Raw genomic sequence first — 13,471 nt, forward strand, 5'->3', positions numbered from 1 at the left:
GGTACTATTACTTCTACTAAGTCTATTAAAACTATTTTAAGTACCGGGGACTCCCATCATGACGGGGAATGATTCAACCTTGTGAATCTATGAAAGGTTCCAATACTGGAGAATTATAGTTACAGCTAAGTAAATTGTTTCTTATTCAGGTCTATAAATGTTTCGATTATTGTGCCGCTACTCCTAGGTCTTATAGTTTAAACAAATTAATCTTTGTGTCCTATGACTAAACTTTCTTCAGACATTCCATGTTCTTTTGAATAGTCCTACAAGCTGTACACAGTATCCCTAGTAAGAGCTTCCACCTATTGCTACCATGGCACAAACATTTGGTACTGCTACCTTTGCACTCTGAACTCTTACTCGCCCTGCATTTTTATCTTTAGTGAGGACATAGAAAGATCCTTTAGGCAATGCTTCAAAACTCTCACAAAAGCCAAAGTGAACGTTTATTTGTTTCTCTTTCCTATGTAGCAAGCAAGCAGGAGAGAGTCCATGGCGTTCAGCATTTTAAATACACCCAGGAGACTCGGGGACTCACTTTTACGCCGAGGACTTGGAAAAAAAACTCCCACATCCAAGAAATCTCCCCGTGGAAGCAACAATTCTTCTAAAGTCACCTCCACTAATGTCACCAGTGGAAGGTCTCAGCAAAGCTCAAGTAAAAATTCACCCCTCCGGAAATCTCCCAGGATAGCTTCAACAAAGTCCCCGAGAATGCAGAATAAGGTGAGTGATAGCACGCCTCCAGCACAAGGATCTTTCACCCATAGTTCAGTATTTATGGATATGCTAATTGACCTATGAAAATGTTTTCTTTGTTGAATTCAGGAGGTGACATTAATTTATGTAGTTTGTAAAGGTATACCTTTATTCATCTAATGTGCACAAAATATCCCATACATTTAAAATCTTAGTTATATTACTATGGTCCATACCATGGCCAATTACGAAACTGTTAGCTTAGCCTAAGAGGAAATGGCTTAATTTAAGATGTTGGTACCGAATCATATTCCTATCATGGATCCAGAGCCATCTTTAGTAAGTGCTTATTTAATGGATACTTCTAACTGCATATATCTACCTTTAACCGCATCGATGCTCGCAGATTTACAACCCTGCGCTGGGATTTTCAAAAACCCATTATTCATGACGAGCTGGGCTCGTCATGAGCGTGTGAGCAGGCTACTGCATGACGAGCCCAGCTCATCATGAGCGTGGAAGGGGTTAAAAATCCAGCAGGCAACACACTGGATCCAGAAAGTTTTCAGAGCTGTCCTAATGTGAGCGGTGTACCTCCTTACTGCTCTAGAAATGACAAAGCGGAGCTGCATATGAGTGCCCCCTGCTCACTGATATGCGTTGCTTTCCTTTTCGCCTTCTGGCGCAGATCCAGAGCTCCCTTCCACACTTTGTTAGTTTTCAGAAACCTCCAAACTTTTCCGATCCCTGTGTTAGGGAACAACACCCCATTACTGCAGAAAGCCGGTACTGCTCACACTCCAAGTCACCGGCACGGACTCCATCCCAAGGCCACTCAATACTTTTCAACTTCACGCTGAAAGTCCTGTGGTAAGTCCAAGTGTAAGAAAGTAGGGCTCAGACCCATTCTGCCACATTAATTCGGAGAGGGTGTCAAAATGTCAGTCTTCCTCCTTCAAGGATTCCTACCAAGGAACAGATTCCTCAGTTCATACCAATGTCTCCTGAATTCCAGCATCAAATAGATGCCTTAAAATAAGCCACACTACAATTTCAGTGTGCTTCTAGACCCCTCTGGCTCTCCTTTAGTCTCCAGGGGCCTCCAGTTTGGGTTCTGTTGCCGTCTTGAGACCGGTTACCAAGCCTGTACCGAATCAGTACAGACTTCCACAGCAGCCTCACGATCCACACTGGTTCCTGCCACACAGACAACACCAGTGCCTTGGATAATCTGATGGCGACACCAGTACTGAAGCCCAAATTCGGCTCGAACTGGACTAACATTACTCTACAAGATGACCAAAGTGAAATCCTTCATTCTCATCCAGGGGATACTCATCAATAGTCATAATCTATGAATAATCCCCGCCCATGTGCGGGGATCCCGGAGCATATAGGAAATACATATTAATATATATATATATGTATGTATATGTATGTATATGTATGTATATGTATGTATATATATATATATATATATGTGTATATATATATGTGTATGTATGTATGTATGTATATGTATGTATGTGTATATATGTATGTGTATGTATGTATGTGTATATATATATATATATATATATATATATATATATATATGTATGTATATATATATGTATGTATATATATATATATGTATGTATATATATATATATATGTGAAAAACACATATTTGCAGCCTAAAACATTTCCCAACTGGCAAAGCTGCCGCAAAATTACATGAATTAGCATACACACAGTAGAACTCTCCCCACCCCTGAGGATAAAAGAGAGCAGTAAACATTTGCAAACAACAATGCTTTGCCATAGGAAAACCTGTAATTGCAGGCATTTGCCAGTAGGCTGCAGTAGAGTATAAAGAAACAAAGAAAAACTGACACCTTGCCTTTAAGGCAATAGAGTAGGGGTACCGTGCCTTTAAGCCCAGAAGGCGACCCCCTGCTCCCATGATGCACCACAGGTGACAATTGGGTCAGTTCTTTTTTCCGGCTCCTTCTGTGAGGATCCTGGAGCTTGAGCTCTTCAGTTTTTGACTGAAATTGTGCTTTTGAGTGATTTTTCCTCAGAAAATTCGACATCTTCTGGTTTTCTAAGGCTTTTAAGTTGTTTTTTTGTAGTAACCCACAAAAATGTCCTGTCCGAATGCCTGCTTTGTTCCGGAAATGTCCTTGTGACAAGAAGATGGTTCTGGCTGATCCACATGCAGTGTGTATTGTGTCTTCCACCTGCACACAGCCCTGACCAATATGGATTCCATCAGGGAATTGGGACAACGGAGCAAGCCATCAAGTTGAATTAGCTACAGCCAAATGCTCTATAACAATGAGGTTGAAATCCCCCAAATCCCCACCAGTTTACACATGGCAAAGGGAGGTGGTCAGATGGGGTAGCGCAGAAAGGGCTGCTATTCGGCGTGAGGAAGCCCTTGGTCTGCGCAAAACAGCAATCTGAATGGATTGGGATATAATTAGGCTTTCCTGTTTTCAGTTTCTATTTTTGGTAGATTCTGGTGGGGCGATTTTCAGTGTTTTCAAATGATTTCAATACCTTAAATTGTGGTTTTCAGTGGTTACACATTTTCATGCCATTTAAAACAGTGTTTTTTCAGTGTTTATGAAACGTTTCTCTTTTATTATTGCTTGCTTTCTGCACTGATAGTGCATGGTATATAGACAGTGTATATGAGGTCCAAATAAATGTTTGCAAATCAAACTTATTGTAATACACCACCCAATACTTCTTCAGTGAGTCTTTGGTCACATGTGCTAGCCATTTCCTTCCCATGCAAACCTTTCTGTGAAAAGGCCCTCTCAACATTGGCACTTGAGATGGGCAACGCCAAAACAGCCAGTTCGAAATTTGCTAACTTTGGCCACTGACATAGCTTTCCATACCAATACTGGTGCACTTAAAGATTGTGATTCTCTGGGCAGGTTCTGCAACATTCGCATGGAACTGGGCATCTATGCCCTCCGAGTTATTGAAGCTGTCAAAAATGAAGCAGCACTCTTGGAACTACAGAGAAAATTGCCCTTTATGGAAGGGATCTAGAACTTATACAGAGTACTACAGTGAGGTTTCATTGACTTTAAATGCAATGGTTGGTGAAGGGACATTTCTCTGCATCATTGCAAGCCATTTCTCATATATTGTAAAATAGAAGTTCCTGAATTGCTCTCCAACATTACACTGCTTACGAAGTGGCAGGCACTCTAACATGAAACCAGCCATTTTACCTATCAGTGAAAGAATCAAACGCAGCCAAAATATCAAATATGATTTTGATATTTCCTGATTCTCTACAGTGTATACAATAATTAAACAAGACCTAAAACATGCTTCTAAACCCTGATTATTTAGACCAAAGTCTACAAAACTGTAAACAGGAAGAAGAAACAATATTGTAGTAACATCCCTAAAAAATAAAACTCTAGCAGAATGTTAGCCCGGTCTTTCTTGCTGCTAGCTTGTATAACAAAGTTTCGTTGTATTGGCCCCTTCAGGAAGAAGAAAATGGTCTCTTTCATTCTCCTTTTCCTTTCTTTGAATGGCATTTAGTTTGTGGTTGTGCAGGTGGGTTTTCAGTGTTTATATGATTACACTGGTGAGTGCTATTTCCCTTTCGGTGGGGTTTTATCTGTTATTATAGGTTTAAACCTAAAACCGAACAGCCTAGATATAATGTTGGAAGCTTTTAAGGCACTTGAATCTGCACCTGTCGCCGCAGCGCTGTAAGTGTAGTTGTGCCTCATAGTCCAGCCCCCCACGAAAACCAATCAACCCTGTACATAGCCATACAATACACTGTTATCAAGCGAAGTAGTATGCCTCAACATAGGTTGGGTGTAGGTACTAGCTGGGGCACGTTGATAAGATGTTTTGAAAGGGTACGGCCAGTCGAGTCTGGGTTTGGGTGGGAGGGATGGGATAAGTTTAATAATTCTTTTCCTTACTCCTTTGTTTGCCCTCCTTTCCTACAATTTTATTGTATCACCTAAGTAGATAACTTGAATTTAATATTTGACTACAACGGCCCTGTCTGGCACTACAGAGTCCTGCCATATGTTGTGGACAATGGAACACATTGAACCTCATAACTATATGCTAATTCTGAAGGTGTTGCATAATAGGTAAGACCAAATGTAAGTGTTCATTTCCTGCTGGAAGTGAATTGTTAAAAATTAATAAAATGTGTTTAAAAACATGTATAAATTTATTTTCTACTGGGTAAATGTGTATATCAAAAGTGGCAACCTGTATATGGTTTTTATTGATATATCATCCGCTTTCGACTGTGTAATCCACGATAAGCTTTGGTTTGAAATGAGTTTAGATGGGTATTGATTGTACTATTAACTTTTTAAGACACTTCTCTCAAATAGTTACGCAAGTGCAAGTTATGGTATAAAGGTTGAGTGTACACGTCCCTTTAGTATTCAAAAAAGGGGTTCGCCAAGGGTGCTTACTTGCCTCTTTTTTTTTTTTTCACTTGTTCAATAATAACCTGGGAAACACACTTGCTAGTACATGTGCGGATTTGCCACAAGTTAAGCACAGCTAATACGCTTTCTGCTTTATTTGAATGACGCTGTACTTATGGCGCGCACCCCTTTGGCTTTGCAGCGTCTTCTTGACAGCTTTGTTCTTTTCTTTGAAAATCTGGGGTTACAAATTATTATAAGCAAGACATTTGTTATGATGGTGGGCCGTAATTCAACTAAGTGTTGGCCCATTTTTATAGGAAAATATATTTTACCTTTAACCCCGACTTTCTCCTATTTGGGAATTTTATTTGACTGTGAAGGGAATTGGAAAAGTGCTATTAATTCGAGAAGATTGCAATTTGTTAGATCTATCATAGTTCTTTGTAATTTTGCAAAGAAACTGGGGAGTATTCAGCCGAAAGAAATGTTAACCATATACATGGCAAAATGCAGAACTATTGCAATGTACGGTTCTAAAATATGGGGACACGCAAATGTTGAGTCACTGCAGGTAGTGAAAAATGCCTTTTTTTAAAAGAAATTAGCACTCCCTTCTAGCTGTTCAAACTTTGTATGTCACTCTGAACTGGGAGCTAATTATTTAATAGCTTTGCTCAAGATTCAGCGAGTCCTGCTTTCGCACAAAATATGGACCTCGGACTACATGGATTTGAACCGTGCCATAGTAAAGGATTGTTGTGACTCAGAGCTTGCTTTAAAAATCCCCTGGCGAAAGTTTATTAAGAATTTTGTCAGATATTGGTCGCCCGGAATTATATGATCAACCTAAATCCTTGACAAACATCCAACACAAATACTGAAGCACACCAAATGATTCTCTTTCATCCACATTTGATAATCTATGGTCCAACCAGTCCAAATGAGTATCCTTTGGAAGAATTCCACAACAAGTATAGTCAGGTCCTTTTGATTCATTTATTCCAATTCCATATAGACCAACAACAGCAACAGCCGACGTACGTTTCGCCCCCCTGGGCTTTATCAAGGCTTGAATTTAAATGATTAAGTTGATTATCCTATTTTACATTGCATAATTCCAGTCAAGTGCAGTCAGTAGGGGTTGTTCCAACAAAGGCAGTCAAGTTTGACTCCGATAGGCAATCATGTAACGTCCTTAAGTAAGCCGTGGAATGGTAGTCATGTGGTTTGGAAGAATCTTTCCTCTTCCCCAAGTATGAGACCCTGGTAAGTACTCTTATTGCGACGGGTAATGCGTCCACCCTGTGATCGGCAACCATGATAAAGCGCGGGGGGGCGAAACATACGTCGGCTGCTGTCTGTCTATATGGAATTGGAATAAATGAAGCAAAAGGACCTGACTCGACACTTGTTGTGGAATTCTTCCAAAGGATACTCATTTGGACTGGTTAAACCACAGATTATCAAATGTGGATGAAAGAGACAATCATTTGGTGTGCATCAGTATTTGTTTTGGATATTGCTTTATGGTGTTTTCAGTCCTAGTGGATCTATACCCTGGTGGGTGGGTATTGTGGTACTGTAGAGCACCCTAAACATTGTGGTTTCAATTGACATGGATGGAATTAATAGATCTAAATAGATGTGCAGGTCATGGTGCATACCCACAATCTTTGTAAGTTCCTTGACAAACATCTCGAGGAAAGCAGTAAAGACAGAGTGTTTAAATCTACTGGAGGATTTGAGATTGTGAATTGGACAAACATAACCAACATTGGTTCAACATAACCAAATGGTTTTGACCACATTTTCGATGCATCAGTATCTTTTTAATGTTCTTAATGCCCAGCACAGATTTATCTTAACGCTCTTTAGGCTAAATATATTCCACCGCCTGATAAATTTCCCAAATGCCAACAATTGGTCAAATGATCTACTGTTCTGCCCTTGTGATAACGTGTCTAAACAATCAACTATGCATAGTGTTTTTCTGTAAATTTCATATAGACTTGAGAGTATCTCTTCTTATACCTTTATTGAAATCTTTAAATTTGAAACTATGCTTGCCGGAATTTTATATTTTATATTTGCAACTCCTTCCAAATCTTTACACGTGCGTGGTACTTGCAAGGTTTCTTAGGGCGCCTCAAATGAGAAGAAAGTCGCTACCTGCGGTGTACTAAAGTGTGACCTGTATCATACTGTCTGTTTTTATTGTTTTATATTTGTCTTTTAATGAAATGTAGTTTATTATGTATTCTTTTATGATGCACCTTGTGTGAATCGAATAAAGATAAAATAGGATTGAAAAAATATTAGAGCACACCCTTTCAGTTAGCAAGAGTTTCTTTGAAAAATTATACAAAAAAACACGCAGCAGAAACTTTTACTGCAAAAATAGCTACCATAATTAAACCTGTTCCTCAGAAATTTCAAAATATACACTCTCTATCAAGCCCTAGTCACCAGCGATGCTAGGTCTACAATTAGAGAACCCTATAACCCAGTTCTTCAGTGGGTTGCAAATTGGTATATGTGAGTTGAGGATTTAAAACGTGTGAACATGGTTTCCAGGAGATATTTATCAAACATTTGTAAAAGCAGATTGTGAGGAAAGCGGTTCATATTATGGTGTGGTTGTGCAACCTTACCATGTTATAAACTCACAAATCCATCTTGGGTCCAGTTAGGCTAGTTTGCAAAACTTTAGCTCAACCTTTATAAAAATTGGTCTTTTATGAATTTGTAAACAGTACAAAAAAATCACCTGGAGGGTTCCAGAGATAGAAATTAAGCAAATAATAAAGGACTGCTTTTCATTCAAACCGCAAGCAAGCATTGCCAATTGCTGCAGTTTCTTTGAAAACGTTTGTAAAGTTGCAAATTCTTGCTCTGGTTACACTATGGTTGACTAAACTCTGCAGAAACGACTGACGGGTGTTAATGAGTCTTGCTTCCGTTATCAGGCAGTCTCCAATCCAGTTCGAGGTTCAATGGGTGAAACCCCATAGGAGTGATCCTGATGCAAGGGATACAGGATGCTGAGGAAGCTGATCCAGTGATGGGGTTTCTCTTGGGGTTACTCCTCGGTCACAGCTGGGCAACTTTGACCACAGGACTAGATGTCCCTAAAAGTTCAGTTGAAGTACAGTCAAACACCAGTTGCTACTGGTCTATGGTAACCCATGAAACCAGCATTCCAGTGGGCTGGTGGCAGCTCCCGACTTAGGCACCAAGTTGCACTCCAATGACTCTCCTAGGTCTAGCAGACTCTGGTGCAACGTTTGAGTGCTTGGACGCTGTCTACCCGGCTGCAGTTCAGCGGCCATGCAGTATTGGACACTAACTCTCCATTGCAGGCTTCTTCAGATTTTGTGGTGCTGTAGCTATAACAGGCCCTTGAGGTCACTCCTGTCTGAGGCTCAGGGATGACATTCATCAAGCAGGGTGCCACATCCCTATCTTTGCTAGCCCAAGGAGCAGCAGGGTCAGTCCAGACTTGCTGCAGCCTCTTTGCTGGGTCAAGAGAACAGCAAGGCCTTCCTGTCGACTCTTCAGTACAGACGTGGTCAGGGTGCCACTTTTATGCCCAGAACTTGCCCTTGGGGGGTTGGTGTTTCTACCAGCTGGTGGGCTACCAGATCCTCTCCCATTCGATGAAATCTTCCTGCAAATTGTGCCATCTAGCTATCCCAGAATGCAAAATGTTTGCATAATGCCTCATTATGGGACAAGTAAGCAGTCCTGTATAAATTGAAAGTGAAAATGGACTCACTGAACGGTGATCAAGATCGTGAAGGTCGAAACACGTTGGTAATGGTGGAATGAAATAAAATTGCTGGAACAGCACCCCTGGAGTGTGGCGTAATCTTTTGTTGGTGATGGTAATGCGAGGCTAGATTCCGCCTCATATGTGAGCACCGGCTGAGATGCACGCTGTGCATGCTCTGTCAGCCATCAATGGCAGGCTGAGAGTCATGCTTTACTTTGTCACACTTGTGGCACAATAAGTGCTTCAGGGACACTTAAAACACATCCCTGGGTAACCCTAGTACCATATCCCAGGGATATCTAAGTAAGTTAACGTGTGCCAATTATGGGTGAACCAACCAGACATACATGTTTTAACCGCATGCGCGCTAGCGGTTTTCCCGCTGCGATTTCAAAAATCGCGCGTTACGTGACCAGGTCAGCTCGTCATCCGCGTAGCGCAGGTAACGCCCATGACGAGCTGACCTTGTCACGCGCGCCGAAGGGGTTAAGGATCAGCACAGGGGTCTCTGAATCTTCACAGTTGAAAACCCAGCAGCATTATTCCAAAACTTTGGAGGTAATAATGCAAAAAGAGACATTGTACAGATGTTTTTGCTGTTTGCACACTTGGATAAAGTGTTAGGTGGTCTGGTTCAATAATACTACTGTATTCATGCAGCTTGATTTCTGATAGACTTCTAGCCAGTGTTTCCTCACATTTAGAATATTCCCCGGGCATCTCTTAAATTGAGGTATTTTCCCTACTGTGTAGCGAGGATGTTTGATCTCACTCACAATGCAGAGGCGAATTCCCTTATTTCCTTTTTCTTGCGAAGTCAGTGTTATCATTGAAGCTGCCTGACATTACGGCATAATAAATACCAACTGAATCCCTGTGTTTTATTTTCTAGAAAGGTTAAGAAGCCCCTCCAGTTTCTAGTTTGGAATTTCACACAATTTTAGGCATAAGCGGGGTATTTTTTGGAGCCTGTCCACAAGTATGAGCTCTAATTCTTCAGTGCCATGTTGTCATTCGTGACATAGCTTTTGTGATGATGGTGCGCAAGTTGTATGCCTTGTTCATTTGCAAGCCATTTAGATTATCATGCTGAGGGTAGCCCTGAACTCATAGAAGTTTTTGTCGAGTTATTTGGGATTTTTGTTAACGTATCATTTAATTTTTCCTAATCAATCACATCTTGGTGAAGGGCAATTCCTCACCACCCTCCATGTGATTTGAGGTAATTCATCTCAAGTGAATGACCTTTTATCCAGTCTCTGGCTTCAGAAAGTAAACTGAACTTGCCATTTTGGGCTAGAAGTGTGCAGCATTATCAATATTAATGTAGCCCATATTCTGAAAGTGGATTCTCATGTAATAGAAGTTCCATGGAGTTTAATAGGGATGAAAACTGGTTGTTGGAAAACCAATGCAGATGCACTATTGCTGCTTACGTTTAATTTTGTATTTATCATCTGCATTATTCAGTTTTAGTTTACTGTAATGGCGCTAGTTATTGGTTACTGACTCTCAAAGTATTGTCGTGCAAAAGATCCTATTGTATTCTCAAATCTCACCAAGTACTGTCATTAAATTGATTTTTTTTTTTTTTTCAGATATTTGATCGTAAACTGCCAAAGAACAGGAAAGTGTAAAATATCACCATCATTTTGGCAAGGCACAGAAGAGCACTTTTATAATTAAAGAAGAGCTAACTTGGCCTCATTTATGCTAGCCAGACGTTTAACCATCAGAAATGCACAACAGCCTTGCTACAGTTCTCCTAGCATTATGTTGGATCATATCAGCTGGTCTAGGTCTGGTTAGCTCTTCTATGGTTAGCCTGTGTTGACTTGCTGTAAAGCTCTGCTTTTGTCAGATTTGCCATCCGTGGTAGAAGCCAGAGCGCTAACCCATCCTGCTGTATGTACTATGGATTGGTGGAGATGAGGTTTTTGCTGCCAACAGCAGAGTTGCTACAAGGTCAATTGTTATACTTTTCTGTTGAAACTGGACAGGAAAACCGATGAACAAGATAATTTCAGGAATCAATAGTCTCATTGTAAGGTGTTGTAATTTTATTTGTACTCTGAATAGCAATATTTATTTATTCAATTTGCCACCGTCCAGCTTGCAGACATCAATTGAAGCTTTGGTGCATATATGCTTTGACATTGCTGATTTGCGTGGGCTCTAGTAATCAGTGTACCCTTTTGACCGCAATATAGGCTCATAAAGGTACAGGAAGTACATTAAGGTACAGGGAAAGTGTTACAGAAAATCTTTGATATTGGAATGAGCAACATTTGAGCTGTGTTTTTGAGCAGCGATACCGGCGTAAAGGAAATACTTTTGATTCATGCTTCTGTTAGTCTGAGCTATGTTATATGTCATGCAACAAGATCATTTGTGTACAGTGAATTTGATTGTTAAAACTGCACTTTTTTCTGGTGTCTGTTTTGATTTCCACCCAGTTATTGGTCTTTCTGCATCTTTCATTGTATGAAACATTAACCTACACTCTAGTCGTTTAATTGGACAGATGAAAGGGTACATTATAAGTTAAGTAGTGGTGGAGCCCATGGTCTGATGTGCACACCCACTATGTGCTGTTGCTTTTACGGCCCTTTTGTGTGAAGGCTCAATGTGAGGAACAATCTGCACTTTGAATGTTATTTTACTATGTGCATCACCTCTGTTACTGCACAAAGTAATGATTTTAAGCTTTTTGTCTGATTTTAAAATTCAGTGTTTTGAGACATTGTAAAAATCAGTTGCTGGAGACAAATCACTGGTGATATTTTATGTATGGCATTTAATATAGCTTAGACTGCGAAGTCCATTATAGCAACTTCAATTTTTTATTTTTTATTTTTTTTACATGAAGCACAAACGGACTTTTCTCTCATAGGCGTAATGCTTGTAAAATTAGATGTTCGTGTGTCTGGAAACGTCATGACTAATTTGAAGGGGAATGATTTGGTTGATTTTCTTCTCACGTTTAATTTAGAAACTTTGCTCCTCTTTATAAATCAGAATACAATATTGTTAACTGAATGTATTTAACTATCTGATTATTTTTTGTGCCACATACTTATTGCTGTATATACTGTAATCCACATGCCATACTTAGTGTCTACTGCACACGAGCATACAAACCCTAGGTGGTCAGTATTTTCTATCAGTTATAGTACGGCAGCAAATCTATTGACTGATAGCATTCAGCACTGGCATGCAAATTGGGAGAAGCTTGTGGACAGTGTGCCCTATCATGTGTAAGCGTGTCCTATACTTCACTACTACTTTTTTATCCTTGACCTTGTACTCATCCCACCTGTGTTTTGTCGGACAATTACCTGTTTGTATGTTTGTAGAAGGGTGATGTTCACCTTGGAACTGGCATGCTCTGGAAAGTAATAACGTACACTTCAAGAGCCATCTCCAGCTGAGGAAACTGCAAGACTACAACGCGCAGACTTCCAGACGATGATCTCTGATGAAAATTACTCTTTCTGCTTTCATTCTGTCGTGTCATTTTACATGTCTTCCCTCATTGTCTTAATGTATACACATATACATATTTGTAGTCTAAAAGTGCAAATTAAATGTTTTGGTACCCTTCATCTCTGGGTTATGAAATGCCCAGACAAGGTCTACCCATGCCATCCACTCGCTAGATTTTAAGCTTTTATACATGTACTTCTACTTCTGTTACACTATCTCGAGCTCATTCATTGGGAGCTGGCTCAAATAGTTGAGATTTTCTCCTCTGGTTGCTTGATTTTATGTCTCTATCATGATTTTTATGTGTTTTTGTATTGTAAATAAATTCGTTTCTCATTGACCCTGAGTAGTCTCTATGATTAATGGAGTCTGGAAAAGAGTACATCATAAGATCCTTTTATGTAACAGTTGAAAAACCTTTCATTATGTTGTGACATTTATGGAAAAAACAGTTGTCTATTTATCAAAGAATGTTATTTTTCCTTGTCATTGTGTGGGCTGTAAAAGGCACAGATGCACCTTCTCTCTGACACCTTGTCAGAAGCTAGATTACTCATTTTGAAGTGTATAGAACTATCAGATCAGTTCAAGTACTATATTTTCTTTTAGAAGCAAACCATAAAAGCATACAGATAAAAATAATTAAAATTTCGATCATAGACACTAGGAATCATAAAATATGTACAATTTAGTTCATATCGTAATACAAGTCTGAATAAAGGGGTCCACTACATATAAAACATTTCACTTAAACTGTATAAAAACAGGCAAGCGTCAAATAATTCATCCTGATTTCCCAAATTTCCTAGTTTTCATGACAATTACAGTAAATCTATATATAGTTATACAAACTTGCTCAGTCTGAAGAAATTGTAGATACCCTAAAGCCTCTTTGCACTTTCTAATGTTTAAAATGCTCATAAGGGGCTTTAGGATCTGAATTCTCTGTTCTCTATAAAGCTCACAGAAAAAAAAACCTGTGTGTTTGGGTCTAACTGAATTGCATGGACACGGACCCAATTCTTTCTCAGTAAAAACATTAAAAGGGTAAGACACCAAAAAAGTGGACCAGGCATGTCTAAACCTTAAC

At 39.6% G+C, this 13,471-nt stretch overlaps 1 protein-coding gene across 11 annotated transcripts in view; it reads left to right on the forward strand.

Annotated features, from left to right (window-relative positions):
- NUMA1 (nuclear mitotic apparatus protein 1) overlaps positions 1 to 12,721 on the forward strand; it is an 832,005-nt gene extending 819,284 nt beyond the window's left edge. For all 11 annotated transcript variants that reach the window (XM_078658631.1, XM_078658637.1, XM_078658630.1 and 8 more), the window contains 2 exons: positions 475 to 729; positions 10,494 to 12,721. In XM_078658631.1, coding sequence (XP_078514757.1) covers positions 475 to 729; positions 10,494 to 10,532 — 294 coding nt within the window. In that variant the 3' untranslated portion in view covers positions 10,533 to 12,721. The remainder of the gene's footprint in view (positions 1 to 474; positions 730 to 10,493) is intronic.
- Positions 12,722 to 13,471: the final 750 nt, after the last annotated feature.

This window comes from Lissotriton helveticus, chromosome 8 (genome assembly GCF_964261635.1).
Source record: "Lissotriton helveticus chromosome 8, aLisHel1.1, whole genome shotgun sequence".
NCBI lineage: Eukaryota > Metazoa > Chordata > Amphibia > Caudata > Salamandridae > Lissotriton > Lissotriton helveticus.